We start from the raw sequence: 25349 nt of genomic DNA, 5'->3' as shown, positions 1-25349 counted from the left end.
TACGTGTACCATAAAATATATTAGCTATTTGAATACCAAGTGTTACAATTACAACTAAATGTGTTAACGATACGAATGGAGGTACACAATCTTTAACATAAGAATTTAAATTTTAATTAGGAGCCTAGTTTGAATCTCAGTCGTAACTGAGCGCATGCGCACAACCAACAGTTTTTCGTCCCTCGAGTTCTTTGTGAGAAAAAACGAAGTATGAAATACGTTCGACACTATTAACCTATTGCATAATATTGCAATATAAGTAGTTTCGTTAAGATTAGAACAAACATTGCTGCAAAGTAAAATTATTTTTGCACGTTTAACAAATTTAGAATCGTCTTGATGTAATATTTACAATTATGAAAAACATAAGTACACAACTGCAAATATATAGATATACTTTCTCTTATCATATGTGAATACTTATGATTTATTATATTATGTAAAAGATATGCAAGAATTTCTACCTGCTGTCATTTATAAGAATTTATAGTGTCGCAAATCTGACAATTACTTTTTAAGTACTAATATAATTATGAGGACGATAGTAGATTGGGTCACATAGACCTAAATGAGTAGAACACTGTGAAGCATTCTACATATTATTGACTATGATCATTGCTACGTACCCTTGAATATTCCACACAATTACGAAATAATTAACACTATTAAACACACAATTTTAACATTTTAATCTTCATAAATTGAGCAATTAGAATTTCGTCAGCGCCAACTTTATTTCTGGCACTCACCGAAACAGTGCTAGCAACTCCGTCTATTGGCGGCAGCGCGAAGCTTTGAATTCACAATTGTACTCAGTCGATAAATGCGCCACCATAAAAATCGAATAAATCATTATTTTTAATCAGAAGGAATTTTCTTTCCTTACGTAGCTACTAATACGTATTTACTACAAATTTTGTATTAGTATTGTCCCTATAAAACCAAGAGATAAACGTTCCCTATAAAATATTGCAATCAACTCAACCCAAAGAAATAAAATGAAAGGCATAATCAAATTTCATCGTTACAGATGTAAGAAGATATGAATAATCTTTATTATCTTCTTTATAATTGTCTTTATTTTAAGTTAAAAATGGCAGCGATACGGCATACGATTAGAAGTATAATACATATATATATATGTAATAATGTAAACGTTGTTGTATGCACAAGTAGTTTATCTTTGGTATTAATTACTACAGAGTCCCAACAATTTAAAACACCATTAAGCATCAACGACTGCACACCATTTTATAAAAAAATATGAAAGAAAGTCACACTTTACCATGTATACACGGCCATGCTTGTGCGTGTTCTCAGAGAAGTCGTTTCGAAACCGAACCTGAGCTCCGTCGCAACTAAAACATATAATAAAGAAAGGGATGCATAAATGCACTTGCCTTGAGAACAGATAAAAATAAAAGGAAAAGCATTGCACGTTAATACCCCCATAAAACAGCGCGTGCAGTTCCATTCCACGTTTAGATTTTATATTAGCGATACGCGAACTATGTGGCGAACACGAAAATGGAAATCAACATAGAAGGGCACACTTAACCAAATAAATGCCCTGGGTATGCAGGGGGTGCAATGAGAAGTCGAAACATTCGCAATAGAGTGGAAGTAAGAATTATTTACACATCTACTCCCGGAGAGATATCATCTAGCTAACCCTAACAATGAAAAAGAAGAGAAGTTATATTGTTTGTAACGTAAAAAGAAATGAGCTTGCATACAGTGGTGGGCCGTGCACATAAACCTCTTTGTGCCGGTGAAAAACCTCAGACTTGCATCGCGTGCAGTAAAACCTTTCGAACTGAAGCGACTATGAAACAACACTTTTCTTTTTTTCTATATACGGACAGGCCTCCCCGTTCAGTAGGAGAAAGTTTAAATGCTTGCGGCCTTTAATTGTATACAGGGTGTTTCATGATCCGGGCCTACGCCGTTCGAAGCGAACGACGAGCAGAGACAAAAAACAATGAAAGAACTTCATATGACCACCGTGTGTGCCTTGTTTGACCTTGTTCTTGAGTTATAGTCGTTTTTGTATTCTGCCGGAGTACAGCTGCTTACCTTCATACGAAGTGCTCGAAACGGCCACCATCGCATCGAGGTGAATGCGAAACTACGGAGCTTATTCATGTACAGTTTCCTAACCTTCCAAAGCTTTTTTCAAAACAATTTGTCGAACTTTTCACTGGAATCAATTACACTTTGCAACTGACTTTGACAGAAACGTAGTTCTAACTCAAAAACAGGGTCAAACAGAAAGTTGTCCTTGCTGCAGTGTCCCCTATGTCTTAACCTGCTATTTAAGCAGGGAAGATGAGTCAATTCATTGTCTCCGCTGTCTCGCCGTAATCCTTTGTCCTGCTCACTATACATTACGGCGTTATTGTGTAGAATAATTATATTGTCAAAGTAAAAATGTAAACTGAGTGTTTCCTGGTCTTGTTTAAAGAAAATCTATTTAGACAATTGGTCTAATATAGAATTCATTATTTATTATTATCTTTATGGTACTATGCGGTACAATATCACCAGCGTTCCATTAATTAAATCCACCACATTGTTAAGATTATATTGACCAGAATACAGACAGTATCCTGTTGTTTGTTACACGATAAGGGACAAATCCCTTTTTAAAAAATTATAGGATGTCTGATACCTACTGCCTAGGCTGTTTCATGTACAATTGTCCTTGGACTTAATTAATCAAAGTATATTCATGACGTATAAAAGTACCATGCAGGCAATGCTTTCCGCTCTTCCTTTCAATGAGTAATACACAGATCGAATAAAGGACACATGGAAGAAGCAATTATACCGTACATTCGAACAATATGTATTTCAAGTACCAAATATTCGATACATCTTGTTCTTAACATTACGTCGAAAGAAAGAAAAGAAACGTTGATTTCCATCCGGTGTTCGTATTATTGCTTCAGAACGGAAATTGTCGTCCGAGAGATTTTCACATCTCGATCTAATGAATCGGCTGCTCGAGGAAAATTGATAGTGTTTCAGTGCGCGCAGTAGAATGACTAGCACTCAGGATCGATCGGGGCGAAAATGCAGTTGCACCTAATGTTATCGACTAGCTCGGGACAAGAGTATAGCGAAGAAACCAATTCGCAGAAACAATACGCCGGGGCAAATTCAAGTTTTTTTGAAATCACGTACATCGATACACATTACTTTTTTTTTTGTTCTTTAATCATTATTTATATTCGTTCCTTTAATTCTAGAGTTTACGGACGCTAATCGTTTCTTACTCTTCGTTTAATAATGCAAATACCACGATATATACACCTAAACAAAATCTTGGAGTACGTTTTCAATGACTGAATGACGGTGATTTCAATACTCTTTCTTTCTTCCTTTCTCTCTCTCTCCCTCGCACGCACACACACATTCACACACAGAAACGCGCGCACACACACTTTCTCTCTCATTTCGAACAAACGAGCATGTCGTATACGAACACGAGGAACGATTTAAGAAAGAAATGCTCAGGCTCTTCAGGTTCTAGTTGCAAAATCTGTTTATTTTGCTCTACGTATGCAGTCGAGAGTTCAGAGAGAACAGCGAATCATCGGATTCAGTCTGTACAGTGTACAATTATCTTTTCATTTCTCTTTTTTCGTTTGTTAGGAGGGGTTCAGTTTCTTTTTGCCCGATGGAACGTGTATTAAGGATCCCGTGGATCGCTGAACCGGTCGCGACCAACTGAAAATCACTGTTTTGTGCCTTCGACGTGAAACACAACTGCGCACGAACACATATCCACACACGCACGCACGCACACGTTTAGTCGTTTAGAGCACTGAAAAAACCGGCAGAATGGTACAACTACAATTGTTTCGTAACATAAAAGTGAAAAAGAAGAGAAAAGAATAAAATAGAACAGAAAGAAAGGAAGAGTGAAAATTGAGATAGGATAAACGTGCAAAGACACCTGAGGCTGAGAAAAAGAAAAATCGACGGAGGCTCGGGGATTCCCCTAATCGAATGACTGCTCCGTCGGAAGGTGATCGTTAAAAAGTAGTCAATTAAGTCCGTACATTCTCTCCTACGCTTATATTGACGTATTACATAAAATAGCCAATCAATTACAAATAAAACTCGCTAATCGTTACGAAGCTATTGTTTGTCGGTACTCCTATCCTCGGTACTTAAAAATGTCTTATTTACGGTATCTAATAGTTTGAAGAGGACAACGAGAGTCTTATACGCATACAACTTAGTACAGCTGTTTGATTCGTAAGCTTAGGCGATCGTCGAAAAATCATCGTATCGCCACGATTTCCGCTTACAAAGCACACAACTGCGTGTATTCGCGAGTTCGAGTGATTCGAAAGCAAGAACAAAGGTGGAAACAGGAAAAAAGAATGTGTCCGTGGGTTCGAGGAACTGGCGAAGCGCGCTTCTTCGTATTTCTTCTTCCTTTTCTTTTTTGTTGTTTTCCGAAAAAGAAAACGCAACACATTCGTGGCTGGTTGGAAGTTCCGGATCGGTCGATCTCCGTTCGATCGTGAAATAAATAACAAGGCAATTAATTTCGTCGCTAATAAATATACGTGGAACGAAAAGTTGCGTTAGTATACGTATATACAGGGTATCTCATAATTAACGGTACAAACAGCAGATTCCGTAGTAAAAATTGAAGAGACCGAATCGAGACCGCGGGAACTGTCTTTTGTACGGAGCTTCGTTATCGAGGAGACTCGTTCCGACGGTGTGCGAACAACAATGGGTTTAAAAAGAAATTCAGAGAAGTTCTTGGCAACTTCCTCTGTCCCTTACAAGAAAATAGTGTTTCTCGTTATAAATTATTATTAGTATACATTTTCGTATAACGAGCGCTTCTTCAAAATTCGTCCCCTCGAGTACGAGCTCCGCGAACGCAGACAGAGATTGACGGTCTCGATCCGATCCCCCTGGATCATCCGCTTCTCGATTGCACCCTCGTGAGACACTCTGTGCATCAGAGCTGCCGTATCACACACCGGGTATATTAAACGTTGTTCTGAATCTCAGAGGTGATTCGTGACGTTACGATCGGAACATTTCACTGTTTAACTTACAAACATCTTCAACCCTTCGCGGCTCGACGCTGAGATTCATCGATCCTCGTTCCGTCTCGCTGAATCGCGAGAAGCAGAAATATTCGAGACGCAATTTTTTAAAAGACACTTCCGATTTACGTAGGAACGCCGAGCCGCGAGATGCCGAACGCTCTCTAAACTTAGAACATTAACCACGCTATTATTAATAATTAAACGACCGCACATGTTCGAAAGAAAGCTACACAGGTTCGTTGACATTGAGCATCCGTGAAAGAAAACCGAGTAGACAGGAGTCGGCGACGCGCCGAGAGTCCGTCGATCCCCCGGCTATCGACGCAACAAGAGGAATGGATGATATGAGACGATGATTAGCGTGATGATGCCGTGAAAAAGTCAACCGGGAATGATCAGGCGAGCTCGCGCGCGCCCCGCCGTTTCCTGTCGGGTGGCGGCTTACGATTTCTTTTATTACAGCGATGGCAGTCGATTCACACATCTGTAAATGTACGCGAGGCGAGATAGACTTACGAAAATACAAGTTGTTATCAAAAAGAACGGTTTCGAAAAATTCATCGTTATGGCAATATGTCGGCAGTATTACGGTTTATCTAGACCTGGTGGTCTGTTGAACGGGTCGTGGCCATTACGCACAGGACAGGCTGCGTGTCTCCGTAAAGTCGCGTCTTCGCAGTTTTTGAGCAGCTCGAGAGACACATCTTCATTTTGTTTTTCGCGATTCAGAGAACTTTGTTAGATTCGCTCGTTCAGAATTGTTTCGCTCGAAACGAAACCTACTCGAATCGGTTACCGGTCTTATAACTATAATTCCCCCTTCGGGCTTTCGTGTCATTGACAAGTAATCACGAGAATTCGATTTCACTTCCGATTCCGGGACGTGAATACAATATACTGTGTTCCGTTTCACCCCTTTGCCATCTTTAGCAATAGTTGCGAAAGGGGTGGATTTTTGTGCAACGCCATAAACTGATCGAGCATTCGAAAAAATCGGTTTTTCCATCTCTTTTTGTTCTCTTGTTAGTCGCGGAGGACACTATATAAATAAATGCGAGGTTTGTCGAAGTGTCCTGTAAAATATGCGTTCGTTTCGAGTCTCACAATATAATCGTTAGTGACTATACATGTACTTATAGATAACGAGGTCTAAAACACTCTGATGTCGCACATCGTTTATCTCGTTTATGCTTCTCATTGCGGAACGTTGGATTTCCCTTTGCATTAAGCGTTGCCGACGAAATACGATCGAGTGCACGGGAATTAAGAAAATCGTGTAAACGTGTATATGTTAGAATGTATACTTGTATGTGTGTGAGTGTGTTCGCGTGTGTAAACTTTGATTCGCTCACAGTCTATTACTGTCTACAGTCTTCACAGTGACTTGAATCAGACAGGATGCGTATGAATTGGTTTTTGCCAGTAAAAAAATAATAACAATAATAATAGGCACGTTATAAATACAATGTAGCCTGCCAAAAAAAAAAGAGAAGATTAAAAACGAAAAGAAAATGCGCTACGCGTGAGTAATTAATGAGTCGTTTCAAGTTTCCCTATGTCTATTAATATCGTTAAATCACAGTCAATTTTGCAGGAATGGATAATAAATAAATAAACGAGTCCTTGTCAAATCTGGAGAATAATTTACGAATCCTTAAAAGAAACAATGATCACCACATTAACAGACCACATTAGATCGCAGGAATGAAAGTGAATCGAGTTCAAAAAGAAAATCAATGTTTCGTTATTACACATACATGCTAAAGAACGAAACGCATACTCGTGATGTACTGTGTTCTCATTAGTTGTTGCTTTTTTTCGTTTATGTTGCAAACAAACGCGCTGCCGCGATGCAGTCGATTCCAATCTTGTTCGAAAACGACTTAACATCGTCGATTCTTTTTTAATTACGATACAAAATATAAAAAGAAATAAAAAGGGGAAAAAACAAACAAGAAAACTGGAGAACAAAAATAAAGAATATGTGCTGCGTGTAGGCCAACGTAGTTGAATAGATATTACAAACTAAATTGTATACATTTTGATAAATAAATGTCGCAAAAATGAAAAAATAGGAATACGATGTATGAAACATCAAGTAAGTCACGTCTGTTGGCCGCTGGGACGCGAATAAGTAACATTTTCTTATGCAATCGAATTGAATTCAATAGAGGATCACAACTTATTCAGCATCGGACCTGTGATTCGAAGATCACTGTGTGTATGTTCGTTTCTCTCTTTTTCTTCATCCGTTTATAAAATTAAGTACACAAAGAGTATGCAAAAATTATATAGTGTATAGTCTAAAGCCAGCTACTTGTTCGAGGCAATATCAATTCAGTCTTAAAAATCATAATAGTCTCAGAAAAGTGTCTCCTGCCTTGCCGCAGGAAACTAAAAAATCATCGAGCAATAATCGTTCAACGCTGTACGCACGTGTATAACCGCATTAGAAAATCGGGGGAGAACATTACAAAACAGATGAATTCATTCATTTGGCACAGGGGTACATACATTCGGTATTTCGGCATACTCCGTCCGTGATGAGTTTCCTATCCTATGAGTTCTCATACTGTTAACATTCCGTTTAGGCAGTATCAAAAGAAAAGAAAACCTCGCGTTGTAAAATTGTAATAGAAATAAAAAGAAGAACAGAGAAGACAAAATGGAAAATACTTGTAGTAAAAAGACTTGGTACAGCGAATGACACGTTCGATTATCTTTAGACAATTCATCATAATATAAATGCATACTGTTAATCGTAAAAAAATTCATTCTCGCAATAGAAAACGAGTCGAGTAAAGGAAAATAAACGATACAGGCCGAATACACAATCAATGGAATAAGTTAAACTACTTAAAATATATACGAAAAAATAAAAAACCTTTTACGACCCTCTCTCTCTCTTCTCTCTCTCTCTCTTTTTCTTTTTCTCTGGGTGAGCACAATCAACAAGCATGACGCGTCCAAGTTACTTAGCCGTGAAAGATAATCGAATCTGAAACACGCTGCGGATGTCGTATCATCGTGTCCCTTCGCATAATTTTTTCGTAGCTTCTTTTCTGAAGAAATAGAAATCCTATGAACTTCATATCTTAAATTAAAACGTATTACCTTCTTTTAACGTCATACGACTTATGTAAGGTGTAGGGAGCCAACTTTTTCAGTTTATACCTGCGGATAAGTATTGTGGGTTGGGGGTTATGTATGAAGGACTTCTTAAAATGTATTAGAACAAGATTAAGACGTCGCAGCTACAACTACGGGGGGAACAACGTCAGGTTCGCCGGCACCGTCGGCTACCGTGGAATCAACGACCTTTTTGACTTTTATGGATTCGGCGTTCGCCTCGGAGGAACTCTCTGGCTCACCGTTCTGCGCAGATGTTGTGCTTTCGCTGGCAGCTGACGACTTAACCGTTTCAGACGATGACCCCTCGTTCAGTCCGTTTCTGTGCAATTTGTCATCCGACACTGGCACATCGGTGTCTCCGTTCTGCGTCGTACCGTTCAACTTCTTCTTCTCGGAATCCACTGTATTCGTGTCCTTCACTTCGTCTACCACAACGTCTTCTTTCACTGACTTCTCCTTCGTCTCCTGTTTTGCCGCGTCAGCGCTCGCTTCCTTCTCCTCGCTTTCTTTCGCGGGTACAGCCGCTGCCGCCGCCGCCGCTGCTGCCGCCGGCGCTTCTTCTGGTTCCTTTGTGTTAGCCACTTTATCGTTGACAGGCTCCGTTTCCATTTCCTGTTTAGTTTCCGTTTCTGTTGATTTTTTCGCCTCGGCGTCCGCGTCCGCTTTGCTACTGGTCGCCTCGGATTCCGTTATCGTTGGCGCGGTCACTTTTTCTACGTTGGTTAATGGGACGTCACCATTCTCAACTGGTTTCTCGTCTGCTTTCGCCGCTTCCTGTTTGGGTTTCACCGTGGTCTCCTCGCTGTCCGATTTCTGTGGCTCTACCGCCGTGCTGGGCTTGGCTACCACCTTCTCAGCGGGCTCCTCACTCGCCTCCTTCTCTGACTTAGGTTTAGGACATTCCTCAACTTTCTCTTCTACATTGTTACTACTGCTCTTCTCTTGCGACGCGCTCTCATTAGTTTTTACATCCGGCACCGTGCTCTCTTCAGACTTTGTTTCTTTCGCGACATTCGTGGTTTCTTCAGTCTTTTTCTCTGTAGCGGGAACTTCTTCAGACTTTGATTTAGGCTCGCTTGTTGCAACGTCCAAGGGTTCACTGGCAGTGGAAGTGGCAGTTACAGGCGTGGGTTCTGCAACCTTTTCTGTGTCCATTGGTTTACACGCATTCTCGGTCGGTGCGGCCTTATCCGCGTCGGTCTTCGATGATGTCGTCGACTCGGTGGTATTGCTCACGGAAGCTACGCTTTCGGAAACGTCTGCTTTTGTACTCACCTCTGACGGTTGGGCTTCTATTTTCTCTGTTACCGCGGGCTCAGCCACACTTTCGGTAACCGGCGCTTCCTTCGCGTCGGTAATCATCGGTTCGTCCACTTTCATTTCTGTGCTCGGCGTCTTTTTCGCACTTTCCTTTGTCTCCGCTGGAACAGGCTCCGCTTTCTTCGCCTCAACCTTCTCGTCCTTCTTCTCACTAACGTCAGACATCTCAACGTCTTCCGATGTATCCATAGGCTCGCTGATGTCTTTGTTGGCGGTTGCCTCCTTGGGTGTTGCTGCCTCTTGCGTATCTGCTGTCTCTAGCTTCTGTCTCTTCGTGGATGCTTGAAATGTTAAGTCCAAGAATGACTTGACCGATGTATAAGATACTTTGTCTTCGTCTGTTAGCGGAACATTACCCTCGCGTACTACCAGCATTGCCGATAAACCGGCTTCCTTAGCTGCTGCCGCTTCTATCGTGGAGAAAAGTCATTGTTATATCTATACATCACTGCGTGGTTTTGAAATATTCTTGAAGAATTACTAACCCTTGACTACGTCAGTGAGGAAAATTACGCTCGATGGTTCCGCTCCAATTTTATTTAATATATTCTTGTAACTACTTGACTCTTGCTTCGCACCTACTTCGGTATCAAAATAACCACTGAAATACTAAAGTAATGGCTCGTCATTATTCTGTGTCGCATAAAATGAGTCAACAAAAATTGTTTCGTCCGAATAACTCATTGCTTATTAATCTGATCGAAACAAGACGAAGGTGCATTCATCCGAACAGCTATCTTGGATAGTATTAGGTGAATGCAAAAGTTCGAGTCCGATTTCGTATTAAAATACAACAAGGAATCGGGCACGAACTTGTAACATTTTTTCATTAAATGAATGTATGTATAACGGATTATTTCGGATTCAAATTCTTGTTGACTCATTCTGAATATTGTTATGAAGATCGCTGTACATTTTTCACATGTAATTACACATTGTAAACCGTAATAATATACCTTGAGTAAATCTCCATGTGCAGTATGTCCGAAGAGAAGCTTTTGCGCTTCAACGCTACCGCTTGAATAGACATAGACCTTTTTACCGTCATTCGTCCATGCTTCTAGTGCTTTTGGAACGTCTTCGTAAACGCTGTATAAATAGTTAATTTATTACTATTATCATAAAAAATTCATTGCTCAATTGTTCATGTACTAATTCTGTATATTTGTAAAACTGAAGTGAGCCCTTACACAACATATTCACCTCGCAAACACGAGTCAATGATATCCATACATATCACGTATATATCATAGACTTGCATAATTATTTATTTTCAAACCATTGTTATGGCATACAATTCTGGTGTTAGTAAATATGTAGTATATAGTAATACAACGTGGGAATATGTTAGTATATAGCATACATTTGTAGCACACTTACAAATATATTATCAATACTGTTCAATTATTCTATAACATGTACAGTACAGCATACCTTAATTATAAATATACTTTGATAAACCAAACAGATAACTCACTGTGCTTTTACTGCTCCGGAATTGTAAGCCTCGCGCCACATATGTCCCTGTAATTGTTTCAGTGCACCGGTTTTGCGATCGCCATCCATTTGCCATAATATGTTTTTCACCAATGATTTCTTCTCTTCATCCGTGTTAGCACCAGCAATTGGCACAACACCATCAACTTTGTCTTCCTCATCTTTCTTCGCCTAAAATGAAGGTGTCAGTTTGCTTTCAATGAAAAATATTCCAAAGTATGGGGTAGACATATCTTTTTAAAATTAACTTTGTTAAAAATTTCGAACTCTAAAGGTAATCCAACTCTGCACGATTAACAGTGTGTCGGTTGAAGAATGACACAGGTGTAATCACCCAGCTTTTATTGCACTGTGGTTTATTTGTTGTTAATTTTGTTCTGCAATTGTTAATCCCTTTGGTAAAAGCTGTATATCGGAGCATCCTTAGTCTTATTTTGAAGACAATTTTTCATAATGGCTGATAGGTTTTTAAAAAATGTGAGACAGAGGGGGTAATATAGAGTAAAGGTATTTGAAAAATGATTTAGGGGTATAAATATTAGATGATTGGTTTAAAAAATGTATACAATTTTCTAAGAAATAATAGGATAAAATGTACACAATTGTACATTTAAAATGTACAACAATTGTTGAAGCAAAAGTTGAAATTAAAATGATTAGGGTGACATGGTGAACTCGTGTCTGTTGAATCTCATGTTTCATATGTACATGTGCAGGCTGGGGTAGAAACTTTTGGGACAAAGACTTTTCTCAGGTCAGTTTCTACCTCCTAACCACCAGCTGCCTCTTTTCTATTATACCATTGGTCACCTTCCAAAATTCATCACTAGAACCTACATAGCTTGATTTATTGTATTACATTATGTTTATCCGTGGAAAATATCCAAATTTGTCAAATGCTGTCTAAATTAAAATATAATATACAAGGTGCTTCAATAATTATGGCACAGCAACTTTCCGAGAAAAAACAAGACTGAAAAAATGTTTATTGTTTGTTTTTTTTTGTTTTTTTTCGCAAAAAATTACTCTACTTCTGGTTATGCCAGGATTATCGGGCCCCCCTGTATATAGGCTATAAACAATTAATACCACTCAAGTGAATAGCACGGAATTCTGTATGCTCCTTCCAGGAATCTTTCAATAATACCAAACAAAGAAATAGGGATTATTTATCAAGGTAGGTCAACGATGTTCCAGAAACATGTTTTTGCACTTGCAATATTTACCTGTTCTTTCAATTTTTCAAAGTCCTTCTTGAATTCCTCGTCCTCCCATTTGCTCTCGATATATTTGTTTAAATTTTCTCGTACGTACGGGAAAAGAACATCCTGCAAATGGAGACGAATGTAAATACATCCGCGAGTATAAAGTTCGTCGAAGAGCTAGGATGTTGGAAAATTTTGAAAAAATTCCAAAAAACTTGTTCAGAGAGCTTAAACGTTAGTTTAAACCCACAAAAATAAAGTACGAAAGGTCCGAACTCTTAAAACAACCTAATTTTCGAAATATGAAACTAGACTTTCTAGCTTCAAACTTTTTTCTAGACAATATTAAAAAAAATCGATTCTTTTGGATTTGGACTTGTCTGTTGCGACATTGTTCCGGCATGGACGATCGATTTGAAAGAATTCTTCGATGACTTTCTCAAAATCTAAATAACAAAACGCAATTCTGTGATTTAAAAAAAAAATAATTAAACAGCACGGTTAATACCTATAGAATAAAACATAGTTTACAATCCTCCTCAAAGATGTTCTTTGTGAAGCCGTGATTTGTCTAAGAATGACACACTCTTTTTAAATCTACCAAGCATTTGTTACTGCTCAGCTTCTAATTAAACAAACTACCGGAATCCTATATCCTACGCGTGTTTATTCGAATAATAATTTTCCTAGAAAAAAATCAGCCTGCGTTTTCGGCGTTCTACAGTATTCTAACCCCTTGATCGTGTAACGCGCCGTTACAGTATCCGTTATTTTGAAAAATCTCGCACGTTAAAGCGCTGCGAAACGATGATGGCCCGCGACCTGTATTTCGCTGGTGCGGACGATTATTTTTGCGAAACACGCTCGGTTTGTTTTGCTGGAACATCCTGCGGGGTAAGGATATACGGTATTATGGGGAAAAAGTCGAGCGAGCGAACGTAATATGAAATCCCGGTGTGAAAAATCGGATAGAACGAGTCGCGACCGTGTTTCTGTACGGGGAAACAGCGGCTGTTACCTTCCATGAAACTCGCTGTCTCACGGACAAGGAACCTGAAACTGAACTGGATTTCAGCCGGCATACTGCTCCGCGAGAGTCGCGTACAACACGCGCGAAACCATCGATCATGAATTTTCCTCGTTCGAGGAATAGGTACGGTATTGTTCAGCTATTTCTCCGCGAGAATCGTGACGCGGGATTGTTTCGAATCAACGGGTACTGTCAGAAAACGAGCCGAAAAACCGGTGAAATGCGAGAACTCGTAGGGCGCGTTCTATCATCACGGCCATGGTCTTTGTTACCTTGACGAAGCTCACGCTGGTCGTGGTGCCTTCGATATCAACCAAGATCACCGTTTCCGAGAGCAAAGTCTCCTCCTGATCCTGAGTACGCTTCTCCCCGGCCATTCTCACGATTGACTCGCCTTCGACCGTAGGATAAATAACAGATATATCACCTCGGTACGTTCAAGCACGGTGTATATGTCGACGCGTTCTTGTTGAGAGCCGGCGAGTAAATTCGCTGGCCTGCGCTGCGCCGGTGTGCGCGTGTGTGTGCGCGAACCTGCCTCTCCCTTCGTCACTACTTCCACCGAGTCGGCAGGATCGTAGTTATGTGAACCGGCGCTCGTTGCCAAAATTTCCACATGTCCTATTATTTTAGCGAATAAACCACCTCATTCATCCAATACCCACATCTCCCACACCTTACACAAACGACGAAAACCTCGAACATCATTCACGATGCCGTTTCTCCTCGTTTTCATTCCAGGATACCTACAGAATGCACTATTCCTTCTATGATAAATAATTAATAAACGAACGTCGATCTCCGCGATCCTAATACATCTAATGATAGAAAATTTCGTTAATACTAGGAATTATCTCGTTGCAGTAACAGCGACGGCCTTCTGTCAATGATTTTCGCAATAATCGCGAGCGTTTGACAACAATGGCTCTCAATATAGATCAGTTGTTCGTAAATAGCGATTATTATTGTGTAGAATTGTTCTTTAAAGAAGTAGAAGCATCTGGAAATGCTAATGTAAACGTATTAAATTGATGAAAATATGAAAAATTTTTGAACGATCCGGAGGGTTTTGCATTCGGTTGATACAACCCTGAAGTCTGGACGAAAATCGTGTAGCCGTATTGGTGAATACGTATTCGCAGAAAAGTGTGCGTTCACGTTCATGTGAATCGCTCGCTTCCTTCAGCCAATGAACGGGATTGGCTTGCGTCTGTGCGATCGCAGCACGACGTTATTCCTCCGCAAAAATTATTTCGTCGAACGATCATTCGTAAAAGTTAGACTTTTAAGAAATTTCTATGTAAGAGCCTTTCAAAATTCGCGTTCTTTCTTTTCGGTATACTTTTGGCGCAAACAAATTCATTGTTACAGCGGAAGAGCGGAATGAATATTGACTTGCTCGAACATATTCCGATATTACTCCGCGGGGAAGTAGTCCCCCCATGTGTTATTTTTGTTGATTTTTCGAACAATCGGAATGGTTTAAAAGATTTTGAAACGCGAGGAATCGCAGAATAAGCGATCCATGCATGATTTTCCGCAGCTACTTCTTCTTTAGCATATATAGCAGTTGGAAGTTGCGGTAAGCGTATCGCGAATACAAGGTAGCAATACACAGCTGGTAAGTGCGACCACCTGATTTTTGCGAGACAGCGCCGCGCGTCGCACGTTGAGGCGCACCATTTAAATTTTGACATTTGTCCCAACTGCACGTGCACGCTGATGATAGCTATATATAAAACCTCTGCGCACGCTACATTATTAATAATCGACATTAATATCTACGCCTTTGTTATGTTCTAACAATACGTCGGTAAATCAAAATAACTCGTTTACACTTTAAAATATTGTCTTCTTTCTTACTTAGAAACGAAGTACCTATTTCCGTCCCCTAAAGCATAGTAAACTAAATGATTATCGTCGCAATTTGTTAATGTTGAACAGGAAAGCAAAGGGAAAAATTACAATGCGGAATTAAAAAATATAAGCAATATTTTTTATTTATCATAAATTATTTTTAACAGTTTGTATATATAACAATGAGAATTAATTATTCTATTGTCTGTATATAGGTCAATAAAAACAATTACAATACTTTACATAATAAATTATACAATTGTCGATTATGCAATACAGGCAGTCTGATATTAAACAATACAAAATTACGAAAACAACGGCGCAAAACTTGAAAATGATATAAATTAAACGGAATTCAATGAATATCAGTCGGAACGCAAATTTTCACATCATTTTGTAGGTGCGAAAATATGATTAAATGAAGATTTTATCGTTGAGTATTGACAAATTTATGAGTACTATTCATTTATAGCGAGACTTCAATTATTCAATTATACAATTAAATATTGTACACGTTTGAAGCTATGTTTCTTCAATATTTATACATTGTAATTCTTTTAATTTTTCTCCAAGATGTTTATTCAAATGAATCCTAACTTCCTGCTGACTGCTACACTTTTCCCTACACTCGGGACATTCAGGATCTTCCCCGTGTTCGCGTTTTCGATGCTTAGATCTATTATTATAAGTAGAAAATGATTCCCCGCAATCAGGACACTGATAAGGTTGTTCACCAGTGTGCTTTCGACGATGATGATCCCTGGAATCTTTTCTCCTGAAACGCATGTTACAATACTCGCAAACGTACGGCTTCTTTCCAGTGTGTAACAGCACATGATTGTACAAAGATTTTGTATCGTTAAATCCTTTCTCGCATTGCGCACACTTGTAGCGTCTTTCGCCGTTATGTTTGCTCTTGATATGATTCACTAAGAGCTGCTTAACTCTGTAAGTGGCGTTACACATATCGCATCGATAAAGTGGGTCTACTCTGCCTTCGTGTACCCTCTCTTTGTGGGCTTTCAAAGACATTTGATGTTTAAATTTTTCGTCACATTCTCCGCATTCGTACCATGGTTTCTGCTTCGTAAGAATTGGGTCTTGGTTATTCAATTTATGAATTTCGACCATGTGATATTTCAACATGCGATACGTTGGGAAATTTTCTAAACAAATTGGACATCTAAATACTTGTGGTAACGACACGTTCTTATCGTTTTTCCAATGTTTCTCCAAATGCTCGTTCATATTCTGTTTTTTACTGAACGATTTATCGCACACGTTACAAGTATACCTGTTATTGGAGAAATGGATTTTTCTGTGGAGTTTCAAGGCGTTCGTGGTTCTGCATTTTTGACCGCAAACATCGCATTGATACGGTCTTTCGCCTGTATGAATTCGCTGATGTTCTTTCAATCTAGCTTTCAACTGAAACGATTTGCCACATAGTTCGCAGATGTGAGGCCTCGCGCCTTTGTGAACGAAAAGGTAATGCTCGTATAACGAATTCTCTGCTCTAAAATCCTTTCCACAGGTACTGCAAACAAATTCGTTCATGTTCTCGTTATGTCTCATTTCGTGGAACTCTAGTCTCTCTTTTCGTACAAAGTGTTTCGGGCACTGAGAGCAATGATATTGCCGAGGTGAGATTACTTTTGTTTCATTCCCGTCTACCATAAGGGAAAGAGTCGAGTCTTCGCAGTCAGCGCAAGTGACCAGATCATTGATAATAGCATCCCCATCAAAATCAGAGATTACTTTTCCACAAAGACTACAGTTTACGGAAAGCTTTTCTTGTTCGGTTACAGCTATAACTTTTTCTATAACGTCTTTATCAATATTATCACCGCTGGAGTTAACTTGAATCTGTTTTACTCCCTTATGGCTGTACATTTTCTGGTGGCCATTTAATCGAGACTTTTTCGCAAATAATTTCCCACATTCTGTACATATGTAACGTTGTAGACTTTTATGCGTGTGAAAGTAATGATCCCATAATAAGTTTTCGTTACTTGTCTCTTTGCTACAGAGCGTACACACGTACTTATACATTTTACCTAATTTGTGCCTCTCCATATGAAACTCATATTTCATATGCGAAAGATAACGTACTCCACAAAGTTTACAGACATACTTCAAGCAAGATTTATAAATATCATTTTTGTCTTGTGTCTTATCCTTTTCATGCATATATAATTCATCGATATGTGCATCTTTGATGCTTTTACAATCAGTTTCGCTGTCTACTTCGCACGCATTATCGCTTTCTGGTTCAATCTTTATTAGAGGGTTCCTGGAGTCATCGTTACAGTCCGCTAAATTTTCATTAGATTCATATATTTCATTAAATTTTAGTGCTTTCGACAGACTACTCGAATCATTGGAAAAATCAGATTCAACAAGTTTTGTGTTTGTTTTCTTCTGTGTTGTTATCTCTGAATCTTCTCTAACAGATAGTTTATCGAGACAATTCACATCTTCTTGTTGTAACACAGGTAACGTGAGACTCACTTGATTACATGAATTTTCAATGTCTTCTATGTCTGTTGTTTTACTCACATCTTTGAGATGTATATTGCTGTTCTTAATACTATTAAAATGTATTAAATTCTTATGTACTTGTATATTCTTTTCCCTTAAAATATGCTTCTTTCCTGAATGATTTACCATGGCTAATGCAATTTGAAAGGTGTAATCGTAGTCCGGCGAATTACTGACTAATAAAATGATTAAACCAGTGTTGCAATTGGGACACGTATACACAGCATCGCTGTGAATCTTTGAAAAGTCTGTTACTTCTCTAGATAAGTTAAAAAAAGATTTAATCTGTGCCCCGTTCTCTGATGTTTTAGAATATTCGATTACATCTCCAATGAATTTGTAGCAAAGAATAATTTTATCATAGCATGACGAACATATATGCTTTGAACCATTATCATCGATAGATATCTGGAACAATCATTTAAATATTAATTTAAAACCTACAAATTGTAGTTTTTGCAGATTTAGTTACATAAAACAGTAGAAAAATAAACCTATGCTATATTAACAATTTCAGTTCGTTGAACTCTTAAATTTTCGAAAATTAACGTACTGAAATTGGTAAAACTTCTGTTATTTTGTGTATTAAGTCAGTCGATTCCTCAAAGATAGCTTTGCATTTTCCCTCAATGAGATTTATACCACATAAACGACATATCAACACATCCATCATTGAATTTCTGTAAAGTTTATTGTTAAAAACAGTGTATACAGCAGAGATACATATTGTTATTGTTTTTTTTCTTTACATCGATACATTGTCAATTAATTAATTATATTTAGATCACGTTATACTGTACGATGGCATACTTACACACAATTATAATGATTTGTTTACGATTATTTTAATTTTATTATAGAAATACTACCAGTGTTAGGTTACCTACATGCAAATATAAATATGTAACCTGCTGGATTATTCTTGGTAAGCTTTGTAGAACATTTGTATCTAAAAAAACTTAAACCCTAATTACAAGCTTCACAACACTATTATTGAATGTTGTGAGATAAGATTGTACATGTATATTTTTATTCTGCAAATGACGTTTACTCATGTTTCGCTCCTTCCTGTTCCTTCCATACTGTTGCGCTAAAAAAATTTTGTAAGCCAATAAATTTGCATCCTCAAGTAACAACAGCTTACATGAAAAGCCGCCCAAATTTTTAAATACATATAGGGAGGAAAACGGAGTGCTGCACGTGTGCTGCACCAACTGGTATAGTGCTGCACCCAGCGGGGCCGTATTGTACCTCCGGTAATTACAAATTTTTGCCTTTTTCTTATGCGAGAAAATGCCGAAAATCCAAGTTTCAATCCTAGGAAATCGGTAGATTTACAGTGGCAAGGGCAAGAGTGACTTGAAATTCAGTGGAATTTGGAGAGCTCAACGTCAATGGTTCGAACACGTTCGAACAGCGAGCGTGCGCACTCTGATATCCTCTTTGGTTCGAATACGAATTTTCTCTCTATATAGTGCATGTCACGCGCATGTCAGAAGTGCACCAATTTCAAATAAGAAGTTGTGTCTTGTGTCACTGTGGTGCTCATTTCCTCCATTTAAAATTTGTGAATTTACGAGTAAATTGAAGACTTTTGGCGAGGCTACACCACGATTGCAAGATGTTGATTGTAAGTATCCGTTTGTAATGTTATTTGTGAAAAATAATGCCTGGTAAACTATAAATGGAGAAACGCAAGTTACCGCGCGTATATCATGTACATTTATGTATACATGTATGTATCATCTTCGTCGAAAATATTGTATGTCCGTTTTATTATTTTAATTAGTACTTAAGTATATATAGTTGTACATATATCATATAATTTTTTTAAATGAATAGGTTCACCAATCGAGGTATTTTTATCAGAACACTGTTTTATTACGACAAACATTTTACACAGGACGTCCGAATTTCATTTCGCAGAAAGCATTTGAAAAGATCAAATTAAAGCAAGCAAAGTTGCGGGTATACAAGCCTCTGATGTATAATTGAATTCAAAACTAAATGAGTATCGTCGGGTAGCTTGTAATTAATTAAATTTTATTTGTGTAAACAGTGTGAAGATGGACTCCCTGTATTTTTAAAATGTGGTTTTCGTGACAAAGTCTTATATTGGGCAACTATGGCGGCAACAATATTTGGTGCACTCAAAGGAGTTCACTCAGTTGTAAAAGTAGATAGAGAAATGTGACTTTCGTGTTACAACAGAAGATACATCACAACTAGAAAGAGTTTGAACTACAGGAATCTGTACAGATTTCAATAAAATTTTCAATTGAAATTTGGCACCATTCATTACGTGTTGCTTTAGCAATAATATAAGAATCGCTGTATGCAGGTTTTAATATTTAAACATCTTATCGCAAAATATTATTACACAGTATGTTACACGTATATATTCTTTGAATATGTTTTATAATATGTACATAGAACATTGGAAGAAATCTCAAGGCACTCGAATGCTCTGCAAATACCAATATGGAATTCAATACACTTCTTCCTCTATGTGATGAAGCATATTCCTTCTTTTTTTGTTTTTTGAACGAAAATAGAAATTATGAAATAATTTTGTGAGCAATATAGGAGATTCTGTTACAAAGACAAACAATAAAGTATGGAAGCAAATATGAAAAACATGAAAAGCAGAATTTAAATGCAGAAGTATTAAATAGGAAACGATAAAACTATCACTAAGAATTTTAAGAAATTTTTTAGCAGTCGAGGGGAAATATTAAAATTGCATACTTTTTTTTAAAAACATGCATTGATAAACATTACTTTTATATCAAACAATATATAATTAAATATTTCAGCATTTGAATATATAAAAAACAATTAAGACCATTTTAGAATACGTGAAATAATCGTTTACAAATTAATATTACATAACAGCATAAATACAGAGTCGTTTCTGGCACTTTTTCGGTACTATACGTTATGCTTCGTACAAATCTGAACATTTCGCTGAACTTGTTCCGTTCGTTGTTCGATTCGGCGTAATGTTCGGCGAAATGTTTAGGTCTGTACGAAGCTTTAGACAAATGCTTTTCTATTTGTTTTAAATAACATTCATTGGTATTTGAAGCAAGTAAAACAAGGGGAGTAATCTTGTTTTTTCCGCGTTGGTAATGCATGAGCATCAATTACGAAATATAATAGTTTCGTTATCACAGAATAACGTATTTACATGTTGCTATAACTACACAATTGCCCCATCAAAAAGCATAAAAACAGTCATTTAGTTTAGACATTTAATTATTCGTGTTATTCTCAATATTCTTTTGTTTCATCTCGTCATCCTCTTCTTTGGAAGGATAGTTCTTTCCTACGTTATTCGAGACGTTATCAACAAATATTTGAGCATTTAAAGGGACGTTTTCATCATTCGTATACATAGCAAAAGATTTCTCTTGGAGTGGTTTACTTGTGTCTGTACTTAAGTTGTCTTTTGTATCAACATTTTGATCGACAGTCTCCAATTTCTCAACATTTTCAATGTTCAAACTTTTTGCAGATTCTGTTAACACTTGAGCCTCTTTTACTGGTACTTTCGGCGGAGGCGGCGATTTCACGACATCATTTTTAATATCTTCGGCAACAGATTGTTTCTGCTGTTTTCTTCGACGTATTAAATTTTTTAAAGATTCACTAAATTTCATCAACGTCTCGGAAATTGATCTGTCCATGAAAGTCGCTTCAATTTCTTCGAGTTCGTTGTCTTCTTCAGAAATTAATTCGCTCTTAATCTGTTTGAACTGATTTATTATATCCCTCAAACTTTCTTTGGCATCTATGACGGTTTTAATATCTTCCTCTTTTGATTTATCTAAAACATTTACAGATTCTTGCGGCAGATTTGTACTTGCCTCTTTAGATTGCTTAGAAAATACCGTATCTTGCTTCATCGAATCTAAATCTTCGTGTCCAAAGTCTTTCTCAAATTCCCTAAATTGATTTATTATATTCCTAATGCTTTCCTTAACATTAACTACCCGATGCTTCTTAGTCTTCTCTTGTATGGTTGTAGGCATTTCTTTTGATTCTTGTTTTGCTGTAACTTTCAATTTTTGTTGCAATTCTTTTTTTGCTGGATCTACTTTTTTCACAGCAATTTTTTCTGGAACTTCTGGCGGCCTCCTTTGCTCCTCTACCTCTTTTTTCAGCTTAACTGCCTCCATTTTTCCCTGTATCAATTTTCTAACAGTTTCCTTTAACGTACTACCCTCTTGCTGAACCTTAGGTTTCTCTGTGACTACTTCTTTTTCAATTTTTTCACTTTTCGCGTTTACCTGTTTCTCATCAGTTGTGGAAACATTTATAATAGCATCTTGTACACTAATGTTACTTTCAATATTAAGACTGCTTTCTATTTTTGATACGTTCGGTACTTTTTCTTCTTGAACTGGAGCTTCGGAAGATAATAAATTGTCTTTGGTTAAGTTTACAGCTTTCTGTGGCACATTCAATGGTTCGGTATGTTCATCAGAATTATTTTGAGTTATATCTACTGCAGTTTTAATTTCCTGCGATTTTGTCTCTAACTCAGTTTCACCGCTAGTTTTTAATGGTTTCTCAAATTCTTCTAAAGATTCCATTATCTCGCCTAATATTGGTTCCATATTCTTTGCAGTCTTATTTATTACATCAATAATTTGTGGACGTGTTTCTGTATCACTCTCAGCTACCTGCTTCGCATGAACGTACGCTTTCTCTTTCTTTGGATCATAGTTTATATTGGCTTTCCTTTTCATAATAAATATAATAGGCCTGGTTTTAATCCTTATAGGCGGTAGCATATTGTAGTTAAGTGATACATGAGAGAAACCTTCTACGGAATCCAAAATATCATGAGTTTTAAGATAGGGTTTTATGTTTGGAGAGTATTTACTCTTCGCTTCCATTAAAAGGTGTGTAAATTGCAGTATTTTGGGATTATCAATACTTAAATTCTCTTGTTTCGAGTAACTGAAAGACAGTTTATATTAAACCAGTTCACTTGCAACTAGAAAAATTATATAAAATTAAGTACGTAACTTACATCCAAGAATCATTCCTTTGCGTAAATCTTGAAACTCCTGTCTGAGCAGTGAGAACATCGATGTGCACGTGCACTGGATCGACAGAGTCTTTTTCCAGCTTGTGCAATTTAGCAATAGCTAAACCACCAGGATAGTTAGAGCCAGCGACGCATAAAAGAAACATGGAGAATAATGCATTTAAAACTAGGTGGCCCGAAATGACCAGTGCCATGAATCCATTCCACGAATTTTTCGTTCTGTTCTCCCATCTATTTGTGAAAAGAATTACAAGTTTAACAACACAAGGAATTCAGAGGGACTTAAACCTGAGCTGTATTAATAAATAAAATACTTACATTCTGTGGCAAACAGCAGCCGCACTAACATTCAGCAGTGGAAATACATATATGATAAACCTCAGTTCTTTATGCGGTAGAAATGAGAATAGAAGAACAAATACAATACCAGGAACAGTTAATATTCGAACACGAGCATCCCAAAGCATACCCAGAGGTATTAGAAAATATGAAAATCCCAGCCCTCTTGGAAGTGCTGAATAAAAATACCATAAAAACGGCGATGTCTGTTGTTTGCGTTAAGTTCAGGAACAATATTTTCAATTTTATCCCTCGTGTGCTGTACGCATTGTACACTTAAAAGAACACCATCAGAAAAACGTATTGAATATATTTTGAGAAAGGATACACCCCAATCACTGCTCTTATTAAGGATAGTGTTGAAGTAAAGGACTTCTGCCTCAGGCCATAAGATATGTCTCCAAAATATGGAATCTATTGTAACCGTTAGTGTTAGAAAAAATATACCAGCTGGAACCGCAATTTTAAGTAGTCTAAAAATTATTACTGTTATGAAACGATCATTTCCATGAAAGACAAACGAATTTTAATGGATGAAACATTTCCCGTAGTAAAGTTAATTTTTTATTACTTTCCCTTTCTAGCTCGAATTAGAGTGAACTCAAAACTGAATGCAGTGTATTAAATGAGGGATTTACATTCGATCTGGTTATGTATATATATTTTTTCAAGAGAAAGAGAGAGAAGGGTTTCATTTGTATTAATAAGTTTTATAAGCAAACGAAGCTTACAAATCAGTGCAGTTTTGCAGAATGTCCCTTGATGATTCTAATCACTTCTGTTCGCAATGTTACAGCCATACTAGGAATCAATGGTCCGCGATATAATGTGTAAATACCTTGGTATGGTCAGTTTCTTGCTGGCTATATCGTATAAAAGGAATAACCCCAGTAGCATAGCTAGTTCTGCTCTGAATATTATTATTGCTGCTGCGGATGACCAAATAAATACGATGTGACTTTGTCTTAACCACCCAAATAAAGCCAGTAGTACTAAAATAAATCAACAATGCACATTCCACTTGTCTCTTAAGCGTAGAGTCTTCAAATCAAATCAAATATATAAAATTACCTAGTGGCATCGCCAAAATATTTGGCAAGGGACGGCTCAGATAGTACATAAAGTGATACTGTGTCACAGTGATCGCGACAAACCATTTTGTAAACTGTAAACCAAAGACACTTTGCAAAGCGTTTCTGTACAATTTCAATGTACTTATCACTAGCAAGCCCAATACAGCTCTCACTGGAAAATAACAATACAAAAATCATTTCAAGAATCTTTGTTGCATAGGTTCAGTCTTATGAACAATAGACCAAGCAGAAATAAAAATTATTCCAAGATATTATATGTACCGTAATACAGGACATAGGGAGTAATATAAATGCAGTTCGTTCGGAAGTCAACTTACCAACATATTGAGCAAAGAATTTATTAAGTTGCAAATAATTAATGGTTGCTATTAGCGGCGATGCCAAGCCTGATATTATAATTGGTCCTATGAACGATCGTGGCACAACTCCAGGAAATTCGTGGTGATCATACTATCACAGAATAAGAACATGTAGCATACGATTAACATAAAACCGTAATACTTTCTACAGATACATAACTGGACATGTTTAGTTTTACTATTGCATCAAATAAATTATACAAAAAAATTTTTTTAAATCTCTCGGTGCATGGTGTGGAGGATTCCATTCCAAAAATTGCATCCGAAAATTGGGATTAATGTGTTAATAAATAGTTAAGCGAACCATGACTGTATCAGCTGATCGAGAGTTTATAAATACATGCGTCTGTTTCTAAATATAATATTTCAGATTTTGCGTAATATCAGTTCGATTGTGTGTCATCTATTCTGTCAAAGATGTTATACATGTTCTCGTTGTCTATCTGCGTTAGTTGAATTCATGAAAGCTCGAGTTGGGGCGGCAGTTCGCCAAGAAATACTATAATAATTACCTCGGTCAGGTTAAAACCATGGTATAAGATGTCGTGTATAGCCTGCAGATTGAAACTTTCCTCCACTTTTGTGAATGGACAGTAGAGTAAATGTATCATGGAAACCAAGATTATTAAATGATCCATGTTTTGCCTCTATACATAGATCTGGCTCGGAATCATTGTACTATTTCATTGTTTAATGATAACAAGCTGACGAACAGAGACGACTTTTAAATACTCCTCACACCGGGAATACATACCACGTCGTCTGCTGTCTTGGATCGAGATCAAATCAGGAATGCCAATAATTTTCATAGCTAGAAAGTCCCTAGCATTAT

General features: G+C 37.4%; 4 protein-coding genes across 21 annotated transcripts in view; all 4 read right to left on the bottom strand.

The window, feature by feature from the left end:
* Positions 1-2685, bottom strand: part of LOC143213706 (uncharacterized) — a 235578-nt gene extending 232893 nt beyond the window's left edge. For 7 of the 17 annotated variants that reach the window (XR_013010011.1, XR_013010013.1, XM_076433812.1 and 4 more), the window contains exons 1-2: positions 1447-1730; positions 1286-1358 (exon numbers count right to left, since the gene is read on the bottom strand). Coding sequence is in view for 9 of the 17 variants with exons in the window: in XM_076433812.1 (XP_076289927.1) it covers positions 1286-1358; positions 1447-1474 (101 nt within the window). In the remaining 8 variants the exon portion in view is untranslated. The other 10 variants (XR_013010010.1, XM_076433804.1, XM_076433798.1 and 7 more) reach the window with 5 other exon arrangements.
* Positions 2686-2824: 139 nt separating this feature from the next.
* On the bottom strand, positions 2825-13776 carry Enoph (enolase-phosphatase E1). The gene is made up of 6 exons (XM_076433797.1): positions 13541-13776; positions 12260-12361; positions 11014-11204; positions 10493-10625; positions 10022-10145; positions 2825-9946 (listed from the first exon to the last, which is right to left on the bottom strand). The coding sequence occupies exons 1-6, from the start codon at positions 13643-13645 to the stop codon at positions 8325-8327; spliced, it is 2277 nt and encodes a 758-aa protein (XP_076289912.1). The 5' UTR covers positions 13646-13776; the 3' UTR covers positions 2825-8324.
* A 1498-nt stretch (positions 13777-15274) lies between these two features.
* LOC143213704 (uncharacterized) lies at positions 15275-18757 on the bottom strand. Of its 2 annotated transcripts, none has more exons than XM_076433795.1 (3): positions 18481-18757; positions 18220-18346; positions 15275-18074 (listed from the first exon to the last, which is right to left on the bottom strand). In XM_076433795.1, exons 2-3 carry the CDS (start codon positions 18337-18339, stop codon positions 15648-15650), a joined length of 2547 nt encoding a protein of 848 aa, XP_076289910.1. In that variant the 5' UTR covers positions 18340-18346; positions 18481-18757; the 3' UTR covers positions 15275-15647. The 2 variants fall into 2 exon arrangements, with proteins under 2 accessions (XP_076289910.1, XP_076289911.1); XM_076433796.1 differs by having other exon boundaries at positions 18554-18757.
* A 768-nt stretch (positions 18758-19525) lies between these two features.
* Alg12 (Alg12 alpha-1,6-mannosyltransferase) lies at positions 19526-25312 on the bottom strand. The gene is made up of 8 exons (XM_076433794.1): positions 25030-25312; positions 24476-24608; positions 24136-24309; positions 23903-24056; positions 23393-23537; positions 23044-23270; positions 22708-22956; positions 19526-22634 (listed from the first exon to the last, which is right to left on the bottom strand). Exons 1-8 carry the CDS (start codon positions 25153-25155, stop codon positions 20921-20923), a joined length of 2922 nt encoding a protein of 973 aa, XP_076289909.1. The 5' UTR covers positions 25156-25312; the 3' UTR covers positions 19526-20920.
* Positions 25313-25349: the final 37 nt, after the last annotated feature.

Source organism: Lasioglossum baleicum, chromosome 11 (assembly GCF_051020765.1).
Source record: "Lasioglossum baleicum chromosome 11, iyLasBale1, whole genome shotgun sequence".
In the NCBI taxonomy this organism is placed as follows: Eukaryota; Metazoa; Arthropoda; class Insecta; order Hymenoptera; family Halictidae; genus Lasioglossum; species Lasioglossum baleicum.
This window is presented reverse-complemented; position numbering and strand designations above follow the sequence as displayed.

Coding starts and splice junctions, on each gene's coding strand:
- Enoph (XM_076433797.1), bottom strand. CDS start 13,645: ATGGCCGGGGAGAAGCGTACTCAGGATCAGGAGGAGACTTTGCTCTCG. Junction 11,205..12,259: donor TTGAAAAATTGAAAGAACAG/GTAAATATTGCA, acceptor CCTTCATTTTAG/GCGAAGAAAGATGAGGAAGA. Junction 10,626..11,013: donor TCCGGAGCAGTAAAAGCACA/GTGAGTTATCTG, acceptor CTATTTATACAG/CGTTTACGAAGACGTTCCAA.
- LOC143213704 (XM_076433795.1), bottom strand. CDS start 18,339: ATGATGGATGTGTTGATATGTCGTTTATGTGGTATAAATCTCATTGAG. Junction 18,075..18,219: donor CAGAAGTTTTACCAATTTCA/GTACGTTAATTT, acceptor TGATTGTTCCAG/ATATCTATCGATGATAATGG.
- Alg12 (XM_076433794.1), bottom strand. CDS start 25,155: ATGGATCATTTAATAATCTTGGTTTCCATGATACATTTACTCTACTGT. Junction 24,310..24,475: donor ATTCTTTGCTCAATATGTTG/GTAAGTTGACTT, acceptor GTTATTTTCCAG/TGAGAGCTGTATTGGGCTTG. Junction 23,271..23,392: donor ATAAGAGCAGTGATTGGGGT/GTATCCTTTCTC, acceptor CGCAAACAACAG/ACATCGCCGTTTTTATGGTA.